This window comes from Balaenoptera ricei, chromosome 14, assembly GCF_028023285.1.
Source record: "Balaenoptera ricei isolate mBalRic1 chromosome 14, mBalRic1.hap2, whole genome shotgun sequence".
NCBI lineage: Eukaryota > Metazoa > Chordata > Mammalia > Artiodactyla > Balaenopteridae > Balaenoptera > Balaenoptera ricei.
The window spans coordinates 10,096,552-10,118,370 of NC_082652.1; the positions used below are offsets into that span (position 1 = coordinate 10,096,552).

At 42.8% G+C, this 21,819-nt stretch overlaps 1 protein-coding gene across 1 annotated transcript in view; it reads left to right on the forward strand.

Annotated features, from left to right (window-relative positions):
- Positions 1-21,819, forward strand: part of CIT (citron rho-interacting serine/threonine kinase) — a 168,435-nt gene that overhangs the window by 42,965 nt on the left and 103,651 nt on the right. The window contains exon 9 of the mRNA XM_059895171.1: positions 181-334. Coding sequence (XP_059751154.1) covers positions 181-334 — 154 coding nt within the window. The remainder of the gene's footprint in view (positions 1-180; positions 335-21,819) is intronic.

Genomic DNA, 21,819 nt, shown 5'->3' on the forward strand with positions numbered 1-21,819 from the left:
TGAACAGGCTGTTTATTTTGGGAACATGCCTTTGGTCCCAAGTTAAGAGGGCATAAAACTTCCTTCTTAAAAAAAAAAAAAGAAAGAAACTTGCATATACGAGAATTACTTTTTTAACTTGGAGATATGAGAAGCTGAATTTGCTAAGGGAATAATAATAATTTTTTTTTTTTGAAATAGCGGTTTTTGAAGTTTCCAGATGATCCCAAAGTTAGCAGTGAATTACTTGATCTGATCCAAAGTTTGTTGTGTGGCCAGAAAGAGAGACTGAAGTTTGAAGGCCTTTGCTGTCATCCTTTCTTCTCTAAAATCGACTGGAGTAACATTCGAAACTGTAAGTAGAGTCGTGTTCCTTCACTTCCAGTGTTGGGATTAAGAAATGCTTAAGAATGATCTGAAATTACTCTGGCCCACAGAAGCTGGTATAAATTATATAAGTAAGGGTTTAAATTATCTATAGGAATAGAAAAGGGTAATGATGTAGCTGTCTTTAGTAATACTTCTTCTTTAACATTGTTGGCACAGAACTGGGTCACTTATCAAACTCTGTGTTTATGTGGCCTTTGGAATATTACCCCTCAGTACATTAGAGGTACAGATTGATAGAGATTGAAGGTTGTCACTTGGTTTGACAGAATTTCTTCCCAGAGGAAGAGTGGACCTAACTATTTCGTTCACAAGATTAGGAAAAAGACTCAGATTAGGCAAAGTGCCAGGGTTGCTCTGCTAATGGCCAAGCCTGCCCTAAAGCCATGAATGCCTTGCTGTGTTCGTTACCCTCTAAAATATTTGTCTTTGCTCACAAGCATGTAAAACCTATAATGCACATGCACAGTGGATTCATTCATACATCGCTTTGTTATCAATTAGTGCAAACTAAATTCATTAAAAACAAAGACCTGATTATCAACAAATCCAAAATGCTTGGTGTTTTACAAATAGGTGATTTTTTTTTTTTAACCTTTTTATTCTTGGATGTGTTGTTGATTGAATGTGATCTAATGACCTGACCCAGTGATTAGCGTAGATTAAGGTCTGTAGGAAAGCAGTTGGCCTGGTTGAGTGTTTGATTTTTAGTGATTTCCCTCCTGATAGGGAAATGGAATCCATTTCTAGGTGTCAAAACCAGGCTTCTGGTTGGAGCCGTATTGTAATTATAACCTCTTGTACCTTTAGCCGGAATGTATGAGTTGGGTTAACAGCCAGTATTGTCCAGTTGAAAGCCATTTTGATGGTTTCTCTGACCCCCTGCCAAAATATTTAAGTAGGCTGTATTTCCATAAATCGCTCTTGGCATTTTTTTTTTTCTTCCGGGAGCGACATCACTGTACTTTTCAAATCCTTAGGCACCAATCCCCAGACCTCCAAGGTTCAGAGCTTTTAACCAGCAATATGTTTTTTGTTTTTTCTGACTGCTCCGAGTGGCTTGTGGGATATTCGTTATATCCTGACCAGGGGTTGAACCTGCACCCTCAGCAGTGAAAGCACCGAGTCCTACAGGACCACAGAACCGTCAGGGAATTCTGAAATTCCCGCAGCAATATGTTTTCAGTGTGGTCTTCCTTTTTTGCTTTTGGAAAGATTTGAAACAGTTTCTTTTTTTTTTTTTTTTTTTTGAAACAGTTTCTTTTTGATGCTGCTCAGATACTTAATCTTTTCTGGCCTTACCTTATCTCTGTAATCTTCTTGAATAAGAAAGTTCATTTTTTTTATGCCTGCCCTTGCCGATGATGTCTAATGATGTATCTTCACTCTAGTAAGTCAGTGAACGGTGATTAATTACACAGGTAACTTTATTCTGTATTTTGGTAAACCTTCATGATGTTTTTGGTATCATGTCAGAATTCTCAGATTTCGTTCTAGTCTTTTCCTCTCAGGCTGTTTATTGGTTTTAGGCTTGTTGGGCTTACAAGGGTAAGTACTGTTCTGTAAATTATAATACATAGTGCCCGGGGAGGATATGTGTTGGCGTAGAGCGTGGCCCCTGCTGTCCATCATGAGGCCCATCTTGTGGAAGGTCATGGTTATCACTGGGATGAGATGACTCTGGGATGGGTCACTGCAGTCTTGGTCATCTTCACACTTGTTGCCTCCACACTTGACTCACCATGTCTCCTGTGGTCCTGCTTAATGTTTCCGTATCCTGATAAATATCCACTTAGTTTTTCCTTATCTTTAACATGTTTCTCTCCCTCCCACACCCAGTTCATATGAGGGAATTCTCACCCAGCTGAATCCTGATTTTTTTTTTTTTAAAAGAAATTCACGTTCGTTTATTTATTTATTTATTTATTTATTTATGACTGTGTTGAGTCTTCGTTTCTGTGCGAGGGCTTTCTCTAGTTGCGGCAAGTGGGGACCACTCTTCATCGCGGTGCGCGGGCCTCTCACCATCGCGGCCTCTCTTGTTGCGGAGCACAGGCTCCAGACGCGCAGGCTCAGTAATTGTGGCTCACGGGCCCAGTTGCTCCGTGGCATGTGGGATCTTCCCAGACCAGGGCTCGAACCCGTGTCCCCTGCATTGGCAGGCAGATTCTCAACCACTGCGCCACCAGGGAAGCCCCTGATTCTTTTTTTAAATTTATTTTTTAAAATAAAAATTGTATGTGTTTACGGTGTACAACGTAGTGATTTGATACACATACATGTACATGGTGGAATGATTACTACAGTGAAGCTAATTAACATAGTTTCCTCCCTCCCTCCCTCCTCTCTCCTCTCTCTCTGTCTTTCCCTCCCTCCTCTCTCTCTGTCTTTCCCTCCCTCCCTTTCTTTTTTTCTTTCTCTCTTTTATGAGAGCACCTGGAATCTACTCTCTTAACAAATTTTCAGTATTCACTACAGTATTATTAAGTGTAGTCATCACACTGTACATTAGATCTCTAGGACTTATTCTTCCTACCTCACTCCAACTTTGTACCCTATGACCAGAATCTCCCCATTTCCCCCACCTCCCCACCCCTAGTAACCATCTTTCTACTCTGTGCTTCTATGTATTCGACTTTTTTAGATTCCACATGAGTGAGATCATGTAGTTTTTTTCTTTCTGTGCCTGTCATATTGCCCTTTGCACCATGACCTCCAGGTTCATCCATATTGTTGCAAATGGCAGGATTTCCTTCTTTTTTTAAGGCTGAGTAATATTCCATCACACATATGTAAATATCCATTCGTCCACTGATGGACACTTTAGTTGTTTCCATATCTTGGCTACTGTGAATAATGCTGTCATGAACGTGAGAGCACAGATAGCTCTTAGAGGTACTGATTTCGTTTTCTTTGGGTGTATACCCAGAAGAGGGATTCCTGGATCACATGATAGTTCTATTTTTAGTTTTTTGAGCAACCTCTATACTGTTTCCATAGTGGCTGCACCAATTTATATTCCTACCAACAGTGCACAAGGAGTCCCTTTTCTCCACATCCTCGCCAATAGTGATTATCTCTTATCTTTTTGATGATAGCCATCCTAACAGGTATGAAGTGATATCTCATTGTGGTTCTGATTTACATTTCCCTGATGATTAGTGATGTTGACCACCTTTTCATATACCTGTTGGTCATTTGTATGTCTTCTTTAGAAAAATGTCTTTTCATGTCCTTTGCCTTGAATCCTGATTCTAAAACTCTAACAGAAACTCTTGGTGTTTTTTTTTTTTTATAAATTTATTTATTTTATTTATTTACTTTTGGCTGTGTTGGGTCTTCGTTGCTACGCACGGGCTTTCTCTAGTTGCGGCAAGCAGGGGCTACTCTTCGTTGTGGTGCACAGGCTTCTCATTGTGGTGTCTTCTTTTGTTGCAGAGCACAGGCTCTAGGCGCGTGGGCTTCAGTAGTTGTGGCACATGGGCTCAGTAGTTGTGGCTCATGGGCTCTAGAGTGCAGGCTCAGTAGTTGTGGCACACGGGCTTAGTTGCTCCGCAGCATGTGGGATCTTCCCGGACCAGGGCTCAAACCCATGTCCCTTGCATTGGCAGGCGGATTCTTAACCACTGCACCACCAGGGAAGTCCCTCTTGACGGTTTTTAAAATACAAGTCCCAATATAGTGGTTCGGAAGAGTCATGAAATATGTTTGCCTTAAAGAAAATTTCTTGTAATTTATTTTCTTTTTAAAATTAATTAATTAATTGATTATTTTTATTTTTATTTCTTGGCCGCACTGTGCGGCTTGCAGGATCTTAGTTCCCTGACCAGGGGTTGAACCCAGGCCCCCGACAGTGAAAGCGCTGAGTCCTAACCACTGGACCATCAGGGAACTCCCAATTTCTTGCAATTTAAATAAACGTCTTACTTTGGAATAATATCAGATTTATAGAGAAGTTGCAAAGATAGTACAGAGTGTTCCCACACACCCTTTTCCCAGTTTCCCTTAATGTTAGCATCCTACATAACAACACCACATTTGTCAAAATAGGATTAGCATTAGTACATAACTATTAATTAAACTTCGACTTTATTCCCGTTTCACCAGTTTCCCCACACATGTCCCTTTTCTGTTCCAGGAATCAACCCAGCGTACCCTATTGCAATTAGAATGTTTGCAGTTGATGTGACTTATCATGGCTGAGATGCTTAGTGTAGCTCAGCCAGTGGGTGGGATCTCCATGCCCCCTGAGGGTTGGGAGGGCCTTTTCCCGGAGGGTCCATGGCAGCCCTGACTGCACAGAGTCCTATGGTATTAATTTTCAGTGTCTCCCAGCAGATTTTACTGCTTTTCACCAACCTCTGGTCCTTGTGTATTTGCAGTCAGCTCAGGGTTTGTGATTGAAAACATTGCTGGACTCCATGCCATTTGAGCTATTTTCTACTAGGTAACTCTAACAGAAATTATGCCTTTGTCTAGTCCTGTTTCTCATAGACACACATTGAGTGACTCTCATCAACCAAAGCACTTGAAGTCATTAGGTTTCCCGAGTTCCTGGTTGCTGCTCAAATGCCTTGTGGTTACAGGCTGTTGAATATTTCCACTTTCCACGCACAAGATTGTCCCTTGATGAAAGCAACATTAGCCTTTCTGCTATTTCATCCCTAATTCTTCTTTTTCTTGTTGTAACCAATGAAAGGAAGTAGCGCTTAACGCAGCAGGTAATAATCTTCTAAAACTCATTATCTCAAGAGGTGGTCCTGGGAGGATATATAAATGCAATTTAAGAAGGGTCTGGGCAAGTTCATGAGTGACAGAATTGGGAGTGGCTACTGGGAGAAACTAGGACATGCCTTGGCTTTGACCCCTGAGGTCAGATGGAGCATCTGCACCTTCTTGGGTCCTGCCCCTTGGAGTTGCTGTGGGCAACACCACGTGAATCAGGAATCTGACCTAGTTCAGGAATGTTTATTCTCCCAGCAAGTCAAGAGCTCTCTGATGAGTTACTGCCACTCTCATGGGTTACCGTGCACCTATTACCCTGATGTTTCATTCCCAGCCTCATGTGATCAGATGTAAAGTTGAGTTTTTAGCTGCTTATTACTATTATTTCAAGGCTGCTTTCCAAGTTTTAGTAGGGGGCCTCTTAAGTATACTAGCTGCCCTGAGCTGTGCAATTCGAGCGATGCTGCAGATATTGGGCAGGAGTCTGATTGTACCCCCCGCCTGATTTTCTGGGCTTCTGGAAAGTTGAAACCAATCAGACCCCCTCTTTCGTGCCTTTGGGGTTATGCCTACCTTTCCTGGCATCATGCACCTGCTCGTGTCAGTGGGAGAGTTTTACTGTCAGGTGTGCCCTTCTACTCACATCTTTTAAAATGTCTTCCCCCAAAGGCATAGTGATGTCAATGGAACCAGCACGCTTGCACCTTTCATCCAAACCAGCGTTGTCTTGACAGTGAGAAACGCTTAATGAGAGTGTTCATTGTAGATTGTTTCCTAGAGCATCTATGGCTAATGCTCTAGAGAACTTGTTTTGTCTGTTGCTTATGACTCGGCCTTCTTCTCTTTTGAATCATCTTCCTTTCACTCTTTTCAGAAAGGCACAGTTCTTGCAAAATCACTCTTGAGTTTCCAGGTCCTTAGCATTTGTTACAGAGAGTACGTTTCATTTCCATCTGGTAGTGACTCAGAGGTGGTCGCGTGCTGATCTGCCCTGAGATTTTCCCCTGCTGAAGAGGTTCCTTTTTCGTTGATCATTATTCACTACCTGGCCCCCGAATGGCCGTAGTGAAACCGCAGATGCACAACCCTGTGATTGCTCTATAAACCTGAGAGATGATGGCCTTTGGTTTAAAGGAAAAGGATTCTGTGGCTTCCTAGCCTCGGGTGAAATTCTCACTTATTGTTGCGTGTAGAAATGAGCACCGTGAGACTCACTGGGTGTTTTATTTCAGTCCTTCAGTCTGATAGGAAACACTGGTTAAGTAGCAGCTGTTCTGTGTCAACCACCAGGTATTTAAGTATATTATGCTACGTTACTTCAAAACAATTCAGAGGTAAGGATTATTGTACCCATTCTACAGATATGTACACTGTGGTAACTTGTCCCAGGTCATATAGCAAGTGAGAGAGAGGGTCTAGATTTGGGTTGAGGTCTGGGTGGTTCTAGAGCTCGTGCTCTTAGAGCAATACCATGCATGCCTTAGCATAAATAATTGTTATTAATGATGTTTGTGGTGATGACAAATAATAAACCGCTCTTTAGTCTCTGTGTATGTTCAAGCACATTTGGAATTTGTAGCAATTTTGAATCTACAAGATTCATCATGATATCTGAGTGCTACATGCTAAGTGCTAAGTGCTATGTGCTATGTTAGGTGCTGTAGCTCTATTGATGAATAAATTTGGATACACCCCTGCTTTCAGGGAACTTACAGTCTAAGTTATAGGTCCCTTGCTTAAATAGAGCTGTAGTCCTGTTTAAATTGCCATACCACTTAATGGTAGGAAGTTTGGGAATTCCCTGGTGGTCCAGTGGTTAGGACTCTGCACTTTCACTGCCGTGGGCCCAGGTTCAATCACTGGTTGGGGAACTAAGATCCTGCAAGCAGTGTGGTGTGGCGAAAAAACCAAAAAAGTAGAAAGTTGAATGCTTAGTAGGTCACCCACTGGCTTACTGAACCACATATGCTTGATCTTAAACAAAATGTAGACTGTGACCCAGTGACCCCTTCCCCATATACAGCACCCCCTTCTTTCTGCTAATCTATTACCCTCCCCATGCCTCAGATCTAGCCTGGGAAAGGACCACGTTGGATCGATGACTCACTTCTAAAATTTTTTTTTTTATAAAGCTGTTTTATTTATTTATATTTTATTTATTTATTTTTGGCTGCATTGGGTCTTCGTTGCTGCGTGCGGGCTTTCTCTAGTTGCTGCGAGCGGGGGCTACTCCTTGTTGTGGTGCATGTGCTTCTCATTGCGGTGGCTTCTCTTGTGGAGCACAGGCTCTAGGTGTGTGGGCTTCAGTAGTTGTGGCACGCAGGCTCAGTAGTTGTGGCGCACGGGCTCTAGAGCGCAGGCTCAGTAGATGTGGTGCACAGGCTTTGTTGCTCTGTGGCACGTGGGATCTTCCCGGACCAGGGCTCGAACTCGTGTCCCCTTCATTGGCCGGTGGACACTTAACCACTGTGCCACAGGGAAGTCCTCACTTCTAAAATTGTGATTTATAGTCTCAAGGTGAATTGAGAGGACTTGATTCATGTTTTCTGTTTATTCTAGGTTATGTAGTTTCTCAACCTCGACACTGTTGACATTGAGGACCAGGTAATTATTTGTTCAGGGACTGTTCTGTGAATTGCAGGATGTTTAGCAGCTCCCACAGATGCCAGTAGCACTCTGCCCCCTGTGACAACCCAAAATGTCTCCAGACATTTGCCCAGTGTCCCTTGGGGCGTACAGCCGCTCCTAGTTGAGAACCATTGTTGTAGAAGAATTGGTCAGATAGTTACCAGGAGAGAGAATATCACAGGAATCAGAATCACTCAAGACTGCCATTGCTAACCAGCAGTGGACCGTAGTCTGGGGTCAGGGGGACCCTGCTTCGCTGAGTGTGGTCCATGGATCAGTGGTATCAGCATCACTGATATCACCTGGGAGCTTGTTAGAGATGCAGAGACTCAGGCTCCCCTCCACCCCAGACCTGCTGAGTCAGAAGCTGCACTTCAGTAAGATCCCTAGGAATAAGATTCCCGTGTGTAGCATTTGCGAAGCCCCGCAAAAGGAGAAAACGAGATCTGTCAGCCTTAGAGTTTCTTGCTCATCTTGGCTGGGTTCTCCTTCTTTTGTTCTCTGGGCTCGGGGTAAGGGGAGACTGCTTTTTGGCTAAGGACTTCCCCGGGTGGATGGAACTGCTTGGAAATGCTGGATTTTAGGCTCTGCTTTTGACAAATTTAAAGCTTTTCTTTCAGATGGACTGTACATCCTTCATATCTTTCGAGATGGTGGTTTAACTTAATCTCTTCCTGCTGATAGCAAATAGGTGGTTGTATAAAAGGTAGTTGTATGCCTTCTACCCCCTGCCCCCACCATTACTCTTGTCCCGTATTTACTTTTTCTCTTTTTAATTGAAGTATATTTTGGTTTGCAATGTTGTGTTGGTTTCAGGTGTACAGCATAGTGATTCAGTATTTTTGCAGATTATATTCTATCATAGGTTATTACAAGGTAATTGGTATAACCATATTTACTTTCAATTAATGATGGGTTACGTTTCCTTCATTATCACTTTTTAGGTGTGTATTATATTGCCGTGCCCTTTACTGAGTACCTACTATGTGCCTAGGGGCCCTGCAAAGCACACTATGCATATTATTGTCCTATTTACTCCTCCTAAAACCTCTATGAGGTAGACACTATATTTGGGCCCACAGTACAGATGAGGATACTGAGGCCTAAAGAGATGAAGCCACTGGCAAAGGGCCAGTAGTTGAACCAGTAGTTGGCAGTGGTAAGAGTCTAACTCAGGTCTCCCTGACTCCAAGTTCACTTTGCTTTTTTTTTTTTTTGGGCCATGCCGTGCAGCTAGTGGGATCTTAGTTCCCTGACCAGGGAATGAACCCAGGCCCTTGGCAGTGAGAACGTCCTAACCACTGGACCGCCAGGGAATTCCCAAGTTCACTTTGCTTTTTAAAAATTCATTTGAAAAAGCAGTACAGTCCATGATAAAAAAAAAAAAAAAATTCGGGCTTCCCTGGTCGCGCAGTGGTTGGGAGTCTGCCTGCCAATGCAGGGGTAAGCGGGTTCGAGCCCTGGTCTGGGAAGATCCCACATGCCGCGGAGCAACTGGGCCCGTGAGCCACAACTGCTGAGCCTGCGCGTCTGGAGCCCGTGCTCCGCAACAAGAGAGGCTGTGATAGTGAGAGGCCCGCGCACCGCGATGAAGAGTGGCCCCCGCTTGCCACAACAAGAGAAAGCCCTCGTACAGAAACGAAGACCCAACACAGCCAAAAATAAATTAAAAAAATTAAAAAAAAAAATTCAAGCAACACAGAAGGTTAAATAGTGAAAAATTGTCTCCTTCCCACCACATGCCCAGTACCTCTCCCTAAAGTGAACCATTATTGTCAATTTCTTGTGTAACTTTCCAAGACATTCTGTATGCTAATATAAACACCAGTATAGTCTGTACTCAACGGCATTGTTATACTGCCTCCTAAGAATTCCGGAGTTTTTATTGTCAGGCTGTTTTCCTGCATCATTGAAATAAATGAAGGAGAAGTCTTTGTACAATCCCACCATGTTTATGCTTTGAACTGGCCATCCTGACATTGAGTTCTGATGAGTGGTTCTCTCTTCTCAAATGAAAACCCCTTATGGTTTTGACATGCATATTTCATTTATTTCTTTTGGTGTTCTGCTTTTAGAATAGCATTATCTCAGTGACTTGTACACTGTGTGTGTGTGTGTGTGTTGGTTTTGAGCCTTTTAAAGGTCTGCTTGTTTTGGGGTTTCTAGCAGTTGAGCAGGTTTCTGGCCCTGTTTTGATTTCCAAGCTAGTTGGAGGAGGACAGCAGATGTACTTCTCTGTTAGCCTGGGTTGGCCTTTAAATGTATCTCCCTGTGCGACACCCACCCAGTCACTTCAGGGGCTGGAGGAAATGAGGAAGGGGAACTGGGGGGTGTTTGAGGAATCAGCATGAGGGAGAGGAGTGTAGAAGGGCAAGGGGATGGTATAGTGATGGCAGAAACTCAATTTACTGGACCAGGAGCATGTGGGCACCACCTGCTAAAACATAAAAAAGGAAAAATGGGGACGTGGTCAGTAGCTCTTACAAGCTAAGAGATGTACAAGGAAATATTTGTATGTCTTTTGGGGATTGTTCTGCTTTTTTATTTTTTTTATTTTTATATTTTATAGAGTAAGTTATTGATAGGAGAAAATAGGCTAAAAAGAGCTAAAAGCAGGGAATTTCCTGGTGGTCCAGTGGTTAGGACTTGGCACTTTCATTGCCGGGGCCCCGGGTTCAATCCCTGGTCAGGGAACTAAGATCCTGCAAGCCGCACATTGTGGCCAAAAAAAAAAAAAAAAAAAAGCTAAATGCCTATGGATTAGGATTCTAGGATCTCCCCCTCTAGTTTGAATTTAGAAGCTACCTCCAGAGAGGTTAAAAATATGTAATATTCCACTTTATTCCAAGATAAATTGAGATCGCTTACTTTAGAGGTAATTGCAATACTAAAATGAGAAAAATAAATAAATGGAGAAATCTGGGTGAAGGGAGTATCAGGGTAAGGAAATAGAGTCAGGGTTAATGGTAAAAACAAACAAATTCCTGTTACATTGGTAGACGGGGACGGATTTGGGATCCTCAGCCTCCTAGTGGCCAAAGCGAAAAGGAGAATATGAACAGTTGTAAGAGCTTCAGTCCCATGAGAAAAAAATCCAGAATGGTGTGCTCAGAAAAGACTCAATTTTCTGGTACTGAGCCCTGAGGAATTTCAACATGGGGTTCCCCAAAATGAGAACCCTTGCGACGTGGTGGAGCACACCCCTCGAATACGTGCCCTGGGGATTTCCCTAGGACCGCTTCTCATGGCGCCTCTTGGTGTAAGCCAGTGCTGCAGTGCTAAATCCCAGTTCAGGAAATCATTTCTAAGTGAGGCAAATTCATGCCTTTCCTGGGAGAAGATGGGAAACGGGGAATAGGTTTGTTAGAGAGCCCGTAAATTGGAGTCCTCAACCCTTGAATTCTCACTTGCTTGGAAGGTTTTCCAGGAAACATGGAAATGATTTGGCCAAAGATTCAACATTATATTAAACATCTGGGACTCTATTCAGCAGCCAGCTTTCCAGTCAATTCTGTGAAGTGCGGCGATTGCATTTACGCTCATTTTCCGAGGGCGGAGTTTGGACAGAACTAAAGAGGGAGGCTGGCAGGAGTCAGGAGAGATCAGAACTGGACGACGAAGAGTAGGAGGTCCAGGTGACTCATGGCCACTGAGGGTTTGGGAACAAATTTCAGTGTCTTCACTTTAGAAAAGAGTGCCCGACTCTGTTGGTCCCTGGGGATGGAAAGAAAAGGATAACATTGAACCACAGCATCAGCAGTTTGGGGACCACGACCCACTGTTCCTAGCTTCAAAATTCTGACTAACAAAGGACACACACAAAGAACTGATAGCCACACAGGGACCAAAATAGCCACTTTACTCTTGGCAAGGGGGGCGCTCAAAAGCCTTTGATGGGGATCTCCAGTAAATTTACGCCCTACCAGAGGAGCGTGGTGGGCCTTCTCTCATGGACAAGGAGGCCTCGCCCCAGTGGGCCTGGTGGGTGAGGAGGGGCAAGAGCCGTCTGATGGCCGAGTGCCCGCCAGGCCTGGGTGTAGGCAGTACCCTAGGAAGCGTTGAGCCTGCCTCTTGCTTTTGAGGCACGGTAACCCTGTCTCCGGTACAACAGCCCGATAAATGCCCAGCTCTGCTGAGTCAGATGATTTCCTCCTTCCCTAGGTGAGGAGTGAGTCAAGGGGTGAGACTAGATGTGTTCATTCATGGGGTGAAGGAGCCTGAGTGGAAGCTCCTTAGACCAGGAACGATTGGGGACAAAATATTCTCCCGTCCCAATGGTCGGAAGCAGCTTTATTGAGAAATAATAGGTAGACAATAAGCACATGTATTTCAAGTGCACAGTTTCAGTTTTGACATATGTATATACCTGTGAAAAAATCACCACACTCAGGATAATAAACATCCGTCACCGCCTAAAGTTTCTTCGTGCCCCTTTGTAACCCTTCCCTACCACCCTCCCCCCACTTCCCCTCAGGCAATGACTGATCTGCCTTCTCTCACTGTACTTTTTTTTTTTTTAATTTTTAAATTATTTTGGCCGCATTGCATGGCTTGCAGGACCTTAGTTCCCCAACCAGGGATCGAACCTGGTTCCTCATTTGGGGAAAGCATCGAGTGAAAGCACAGAGTCCTAACCACTGGACCACCAGGGAATTCCCTCTCCCTGTAGTTTAGTTTGTATTTTCTAAATGTTATATAAGTTGAGTCATAGAATATGTTGTTTTTTTGCCTGGTTTCTTTCGTTCAACATCATTGTTCTGAGATTCATCCATGTTATAGCATGTATCGCAGTTCATTGTATGGATATACCACATTTTGTTTATCCATTCATCTGCTGATGGACATTTGAGTTGTTTCTTTGAAATATAGCTTCTATGAGCAAGTCTGTGGACATGTGCATTCATGTCTCTTGGGTAAGTATCTAGGATTAGAGTGGCCAGATCATATGGTAGGTGTATGCTTCACTTTTTAAGAAACTGCCAAACTTTTCTAAGTGGTTGTGTCATTTTACATTCCCACTGACAGTGTGGGAGAAATCCAGTTCCTCCACATCTTGCCAACCCTCCAACAGGTGGATTTAAAGGCACTCATAACTTGGAGTATAGTTAGCTGTGGAGATAGGCTTACATTTTTACATTTTTTTAAATTAAAAAATTCTGTAGATATATATAATTTTTTTTCCCCACGCCATTGACTTGACAAAGAACCCAGGTCATTGTCTTATAGAATATCCCCACGTTTGTCTCTTTGCTTCTTCCTTAGGGGCTGATGGTGGTGGGTGGTGTTTTTCCCGCCCCTGTAAACTGGAAAGTAGCCCCCAAAGCTAAAATAGAGTCTGAGCTGACTTTTCTGACAAGAGTATCTAGTAGAGGTGCTTCTCCTGGCCGAAGATGGGACAACATAAGCATCATAAAGACTGCAGTGGCTTGAAACCCATGACATATATGAAAATTCACTCGTTCATAGTGGCAACTGAAAAAAGAAGTCTCATTGGTCACTTCTGGCGGTTGCTAAGGCCCCCCCCACCTCAGTACTCTGAATTTTGCTAAGTATAGGGAAAGAACCAAGCATGTATCACGCCTTCATATTTGAACTATATTCCAGGGTAACCAAATTGTTAATGTGCTAATAGACGTAGAAAGAATGATGAAATTAGAAAACCACCATTTTTCAGCCCTTAATAAAATAATGATTCTAGGCAGTGATCATCCATGGTTGCTGAGATATGTAGTGAAAGATGGGAGGGGGCCTCATGGGGGAGCGACCAGGCTGATCTCACTGGACCCCATGGATCATTCTTAACATCACACAAAGAAAGATAAGCAGACATGTGTGCCCTCTAATGTCATGGACTAGTAAGTAGACAGCACATCCTGGGGAGTATTCTCATCAAGAGAAATCGAATATGAGTGTACAGATGGCCCTGGATTTAACTGCCAGTTTCCAGGAAACATGGGGGACAGAGAAATGTGTTAAATGATGTCACAAGGATACAATCAACCAAGTCCAGAATGTGGGAAATTCTGCAGGGACATTGTGATCCAGTTTCTTAAACCAATAAATACTACTAAAAAAAAAAAAAAGGTCAGTGATTATAGATTGAGACATACCAACTAAATCAGTGTGTGAACCTTGATTGGATCCTGAGTCAGACAAATCAAATGTAAAGAGATATTATGGGGACAACTGGAGAAAATTGAACAAAAACATGGTATTAGATAACGTTAAGGAGTTACTATTAATTTTTTGGGTGTGATGAAGGTATTATGGTCATGGTTTTTAAAAGTCCTTATCTGTTAGAGCAGTGGTTCTTAACTGGAGGCAATTTTGTCCCCCTAGGGGACATTTGACAGTGTCTGGAGGCATTTTTGGTTGCCATGACTTGTGGCAGCATTGGCATCTAGTGGGTAGAGGTCAGGGACGCTGCTAAACACCCTACCATACACATGGCAGTCCTCTACAACAACGCATTCTCTAATCCGGATGTCGGTGGTGCCACAGTTAAGAAACCCTAAGTTAGGGATATCTGCTGCAGTAATTGTGGGTGAAATTATTATGATGTCTGGGGTTTGCTTTTTTGGCGGGGGGGGGGGAGGGTTTACATTTTTATTCATCTGAATATATATTCTAATAATTCTTTCAACTTAGTCTGTGGTTGATAAATCTCTTGAATCTCTGAATGTTAAAAAGATACTTATTTTACCCTGTCACTTGAATGCTCATTTAGCCATTGGCACTTAGGTTCAAAATGATTGATGGTAGAGAACAGGTAGGAACATTTTTTCTGTTTTCTTCATAGATACATTTCAAGCACCTGGAACCATGACTGAAAAATAATAGTTGCTCCATTATAATTTTTTGATGAATGAGTGACTGTTTCATCATTGCTTTTTATGAGCATTGTGTATGAGCTGGCTATGGATATCTTTATTCTTTTACCTTGTTCTCCATCTAGCATGTACAAATACATGTATTTGCTTGTGTTTTTTTTTTAATAAATTTATTTATTTATTTTTGGCCACGTTGGGTCTTCATTGCTGTGCATGAGCTTTCTCTAGTTGTGGTGAGCAGGGGCTACTCTTCCTTGCAGTGCGCGGGCTTCTCATTGTGGTGGCTTCTCTTGTTGCGGAGCACGGGCTCTGGGTGCGCAGGCTTCAGTAGTTGTGGCGCGCAGGCTTTCCTCTGGTTGCAGTGAGCGGGGGCTACTCTTCGTTGTGGTGCGTGGGCTTCTCATTGCGGTGGCTTCTCTTGTTCCGGAGCACGGGCTCTAGGCACCCGGGCTTCAGTAGTTGTGGCACGCGGGCTCTAGAGCGCAGGCTCAGTAGTTGTGGCTCGCAGGCTCTAGAGCGCAGGCTCAGTAGTTGTGGCTCATGGGCTCTAGAAGGTAGGCTCAGTAGTTGCAGCACACGGGCCCTAGAGCACAGGCTCAGTAGTTGTGGCTCACGGGCTCTAGAGCATAGGCTCAGTAGTTGTGGTGCACGGGCTTAGTTGCTCCGCGGCATGTGGGATCTTCCCTGACCAGGGCTCGAACCCGTGTCCCCTGCATTGGCAGGCGGATTCTTAACCACTGCGCCACCAGGGAAGCCTGATTTGCTTGTTTTTTTTTATTTATTTATTTATTTATTTATTTATTTATTTATTTATTTATTTATTTTTAAAAATTTATTTATTTATTTATTTTTTAAAGTTATGGCTGTGTTGGGTCTTCGTTTCTGTGCGAGGGCTTTCTCTAGTTGCGGCGAGCGGGGGCCACTCTTCATCGCGGTGCGTGGGCCTCTCACTATTGCGGCCTCTCTTGTTGCGGAGCACAGGCTCCAGACACGCAGGCTCAGTAGTTGTGGCTCACGGGCCCAGTTGCTCCGCAGCATGTGGGATCTTCCCAGACCAGGGCTCGAACCCATGTCCCCTGCATTGGCAGGCGGATTCTCAACCACTGCGCCACCAGGGAAGCCCATATTTGCTTGTTTTTATTGTAGTTTTTTTTTTTTTTAGGAACTGTGTAGAGCTCTGTACCTAGGTCTTTGTATTCTTTCCAGTCAGCACTTGGATGGTACTTTTCATATGAAACATATCTTTCTTCCCCTCTGGAAAATAATTTTTTGTTGTTTCTTTGATAACTTGCTATTTTGGGGTTTGCTTTTAATAATCGGCGCACGTGCAAATAAAATAGGGGTGGGGATGAGATGAAACGAGAATGTTAACAAGCTGTTGAGGGCACGCAGGAGTTCATTTTACTCCCGTACCACTTTGGTGCATGCGAAAATTTTCATAATAAAAACTTAAAAATAAATTTAAAAATGTTGGAGGAAACCCCCCCCCCCCCCAACCCCTGCACATGTTGGAGAAAAGGATACCACAGAGGTCTTGAGGGTAGAAAAGAATGAATCTAATCTGATGTGTCCTTTAGTGTAGGTAATTCAAGGGGGAAGGTGCTGGAAGGGAAAGTTGTTGGGGTCTAGAGCGAGCAGGTCCCGGGAAACAGAAGCCCATGAACTATTGTTCAAGTATGTTCTCGGGGCCTCCACCTGCGCCCCACACTGGACGTATCCACATCCAGCTTTGCAGAGAAATACGGTCATGACTAGTTGCAGTTTGAAAAGATTCTCTTTGAGTGTTTCCATCCTATGTAGGTGTTTCCCAGGTCGCTGTTTACCTAGACCAGAAGGGAGGGGGGAAAACAAAGTGACGCTACAATGTTAGAAGGCTGGTGGAAGTGTGATCCAGAATTGAGAGGAGGCATCCCTAAAAGTATAATTCTGTGGGAAAACATAAGTAGTTTACCCAAAACTCAATATTAAGCAGCCTGTAGGAACATGGCTTTTGAGAATGGCGAGATTCAGACAGCACACAACTCCTTCGAGATCTTGTATCTGCCCCCAGAGAGGAAACCTGCTTAGTTATTGGCAGCCAAGCCCTGGCATCCTTGAGATTGATGGATGGAAGCATCCTTTAGTAATGCTAAAACTTCCTTATTCATTTACTTTGGAGACACCATTGTAAAAATTGATCACCAGCCAAATCAACATTACCTTAAAGTCTTTTTATGGCTCTTTTGGGAAGCAAAGATGTGGGATAATTTTTTATTTACTCAAGTCTATTGGAAACTGGATCCGATTTGTCTTCTTTTTGCATTTCATATACAGTGGGCTGTTTGGACAAGTTATATCTGACCACTTCCTACGCGGAAGGAAGAAAGTCGAGGGCTTGCTTGAGGCTCAGGAGATATAATCTGTTCTCATGGGCTCAATTACTTATGTGTATTTAGTAACTAGCTCTACTTGCCTGTCCCCTAATTTATTCTGTTGGTTCATTCCCATGAAATCTCCGATATTGGATATCTCGCTCTTCTTTCTATTGCAACCTTTTTCTCGTGCAGTTGTTCCCATCGTAAGAGTCGGTCATTGATATTCCTAAAATCTCTGCTCTTGCATCAGTTGTCACATTTTTTGCCATGCCTCCTGTTAATCCACGTCATCTCCCTTCCTGTTATCACTTCCTTAGTATAGAATTTGTCATGTTAACTATTGTAGACTTGTCCTTTAGCAGTTCCTAGCATCGACCTCTTTCTACCATCACTGTTGAAGTGATCTTATCAGTCTCAGGCACTGACACCAGCCCAGCACTCTTAAACTCTCTCTAATAATCCCTTCTGTCAATCCAATCTAGGGTTTCCCCGCTTCAGGGTCCAGCCAGGATTTCGCTTGCATTTACTTCCCAGCCTCATTACCCACAGCTTTCTTGGGCTACTGTTCCCTGGCTTTTCTAAAGTAGCACTCATCCCCACTCCAGCCCGTGAAGACATCTTTTAACTAACTCTCGAGATTCAATCACCTCCATGACACAGGAACACACAACACTCAGTGTATCCCCATCAGCAGCACATGATGGCCATCATCCTGTTTACGCACTCTCCGCTTTTCACAGCCTCATCTTGACCTTTAAACGACACAAACAGCCTCCCCTTCACTTATTTTGCAGTTCTGTCTTCATCATGTAGATAAGTGCGAGCACTTTGGTGCCTCAGATTTTAACGAACTGGAAGACAGCTAATTTTTAGGTAGTCTTTCTTTTAGATTTGAACGTAGCATCTAATTAATCAATTGAGTACTTTTTATTTATTTTTTAAGGTGTGGAACACCATGGTAGATAGAATGAACTTGAAAATGTTTTTGATTTGTCATTGAGTGCCCACTGCGTTCCAGGCACTGTCCTGATTCACGATATCACACAGTATTTATTCATGTGCCTTTGTCCTTTCTGACACTATGTTGTCTGTTATTCATCTTCTAACTCTGCCACACACAACCCAGCACCAGTGTCTGTAACCCATAGTGATGATTAAACGTCATGGGAGCTTTATGAGCTACATCTTGGTTCAGGTTTTTGTTTTTGTTTTTAATGTGCCAGTTCTTCATGACTAAATTGGGTACTCTGAGTTCCTTGAAGTGGTGTATGGCATGAACTATCCCATTAAGTCTAAGAAATTATCCCGCGTCTAAGGTTCTTGTTGTTGATTCATTCCTTTCGCAATATAGATATGAACCCTTGAATCAGGACAGATGGGTACTGTTCTAGGTGTTAGGTGTATAATGGTGAACACAGCGTCGTCTTTCGCCTCATGGAGCTTGTGTTCCAGTGGGGAAAGCAGATGATCAACACTAGACCAAAATTAGAAAAATCTTTTGCGTTTTTAATATTCATGTTTGTCTCGTATGCCGAGAAGTTAAAAGTTTGAATGGGAAAAATGGAGCTCAATGGAGCGTGTTAGAAGAAAGAAGTAGGGCCGGGAGGATGAATCCATTTGCCTCTCCTTTCCTTGTTTTTTTTTTTTTTTTTCCTTCATGAATATTTTTGAAGACAATACATTCCGTACCCCGCCCCCCTCCACCAAGCATCTAGTGAATGTCAGGATTTTAAAAAGGAGAGAATTTATAGGAGGGAGATTAACTACAGTTCTTAAAATAGCTCTTTGTTTCTGAAAACCTTGTTCTGCCATCTATCTTATAACTGGGGGGCGGGGGGGATCCTCCAGAATGTACTTGTATAGCCCCTGTCACTGAGGAGAATGTGCCCTGATGTGACCTCAAGCATAGGCTGATTTATTTAAAAAGTATATAGGGAAAGGTTTTTTCCTTTTTTTTTTTTTTAAGTGGCTTTTACTAATGAACAGAACTTAATGTATGACTTCTTATTTGTCATTATTGAATGTAGTGAGCATGTTGGGGGGGTGAGATGGTGATTTCATTATACTTTATCAGGAAATGTTAATATAGGCACTCATTAACATATTTTTCAGACAGAACAATCTCTACTTTTAAAGCCTCTTCATTGAACTCAAACATCCAGTAACTTCTTCATGGCCTGCATTATGCCAGGTGCACTCTTTGCAGGAGCCATTTTCTAGTCGTTTAATTATATATCTATTCAGCATGTATTTATTGTGCACCTGCTATGTGCCTGGCACTATGCTATGTTCTTAGGTGCATTGTAAACCTCCATCAACGTAGATGCGAATCTAATTATTTCAGTGACCTACTAGTACCTTTTTTAAAGCAAAAAAAAAAAAAAAATCATGTTTTATGAGGATCAAAAAAGGGACTTTTTCCATAAGGTACAAGAAAGAGGAGAATTAACCCCCCAAGATAGATGTGGTCACATACTTGATCATCTTTAGATTATATAATCCTTTAAAATGTGGCATCCAGATTTTGAGCTAGTTCTCTATTCTCTTTCCAGTGCTCCTATTAGAGGTGCATTGAACCTTCTCATTCTCTGTCTCCTGTCTCTTTGTCTCTGTGTATCGCATTCTGTATGAGCACTTCTCCAACTGCAGTGTGCTCACAAATCACCTGGGGATCTTTTTAGAATGCAGGTGCTGATTCAGTGGGCATGGTGTAGGGCCTGCCATTCTGTATTTCTAACCAACTCCCTGGTGATGCTGTTGATGCTGCCAGTCTACAGATCACACCTTGTGAAGCATGGTTCTATGTGATTTCCTCAGATCTATCCGCTAGTTCATCAACTTTCTCTTTAGCTGTGTCTAATCTGTTTAATGCAGCCAGTGAGTTTTAAACTTTAAATTCAGCAATCATGTATTTCATTTTTAAAAGTTCCATTTGGTTCCTTTCAAATGTGCTTTGTCTTTTCTCCAGAGTATCTTGTTCTTTTATTAGAATTTCTACTCATTTACCTTGATAATGAATGAAAATTTATTTTATGGTCCATTTTAGATTGTTCTCTTATCTGCAGTTTTTTGGGGGCTAATTCTCCCACTTTTGTATCTGCTGATGCTCCTTCGTGGTAGTTTGGGTGGTTTCTTTTTTCTTGTTATGTGTAGTTGTTGGTTTTTACTTTTTATTGTGAACTCATTTCTAGTTGGGGGTATGTGTGTGTGTGTGTGTGTGTGTGTGTGTGTGTGTGTGTGTGTGTTGGAGTGAGAGAGGGAGGGAGGGAGGGAGAGAAGGAAGGAGTCTTGTGTGCCCTGGGTTGTGAACGTGGCCCTACAGATTTTTATCCACTTACATCTGCCAGTGCCCTAAGGGATCCTGGACCAATATTGCTGATAATTTCTTGGCTTATAGTTCCCTCACCATGTAGGATACTGTAAACGCAGACACCCTACCTGGGGCTACAGTTTTAATAGCTGCCCTGTTTCTCTTCTAAAGGGCCCTGGACAAGGGTGAGCATCCATCACTTTCTCTTAGGTTGAGGATTTCCACTTCCCCCACTTCTCTTTGGCTTGAGGCTGTGGCTCTTTTCCCTGCCCAAATGTGGCCCCTAGAAGCCCCTCTTTTCAGAGTTTCCCATTGTACCCAACTGACTACCTGTCTAGAGGCCCTGACATTCTTAGCTTTTCATCTGTCCTGTGAGTATCTCGCTTATTAGCAGCTGGGGCATTTCATGTTGACTTCTCCTCCCTCTTATTGAAGACTACCTGGCCCTTTGTCTAATCTCCACTACATGGGCTAGCCTTGAGTGTGATGGAGTTTTAAAGAGCGATCTTATTTTATAGTGCGGAATTTCTCAGTCATGATTATTTCACAGAGGGTGGCCCCTGCCCCTATGTTAATCAGACTCCTCACTCAGAAATGGAATTCTGTTTCAGTCTCCCAAAGATAAATTAGTATATAGTGGAAGGGGAATTAAACTTCTGCTAAGAATGAAATGATATGATTGACACAAACATCCACGTGAGTGTGTCTGTGTCTTGTGCAGGAAAGAAGAATACTCAACACAGACTCTGCTGTATCTCACTAGCCTTCTAACTGCAGGATCTGTCATAAACATCTGTCATGTGGGCAATAACAGCAGCAGGTAGTCTTTTTTTTTTTTTTAAATCGATCTTTATTGGAGTATAATTGCTTCACAATACTGTTTCTGTTGCACAACAAAGCAAATCAGCCATATGCATACAAATGTCCCCATATCCCCTCCCTCTTGAGCCTCCCTCCCATCCTCCCTATCCCACCCCTCTAGGTCATCGCAAAGCACGGAGCTGATCTCCCTGTGCTATGCTGCTGCTTCCCACCAGCCAACTATTTTACATTCCGTAGTGTAAATATGTCGATGCTACTCTCACTTCGCCCCAGCTTCTCCCTCCCACCCCAAGTCCTCAAGTCCATTCTCTATGTCTACCTCTTTATTCCTACTCTAATAGCAGGTAGTCTTTATGGAGTGTTTAGTGTATGCTAAGAACTGTACCAGTAAGCACTTTATATAGATTTCTTTCATTTAAACCTCCCAGCAGCCCTTTGAGGAAATTATCTATATGTTGAAACTGAGGCTCAGAGAGGTTAAGGCACTTTCCCAAGGTCACAGTGCTGGTAAGTGGTGGAGCTGTGGTTTGAACCCACTTAGTCAAAGTTTGCACCACCAGCCATGATGCTTCCATATTAATATCATCTGCAAATCTCTCTCCATACATTTCCTCAGTCTTTACCTGAGTTTCCTTATTTTGGGATGGGAAACTTCTCTTTTTTATCCTCATGAAGTATAATTTCCATTAAAAGGTGTTTTTTTTTTCTTTTTTGCTTTAAAAAAAGGTATTGGGTAATTGAAATCCGATTGGATTTGAGCCCATGTTGATGGAAAGTACACATG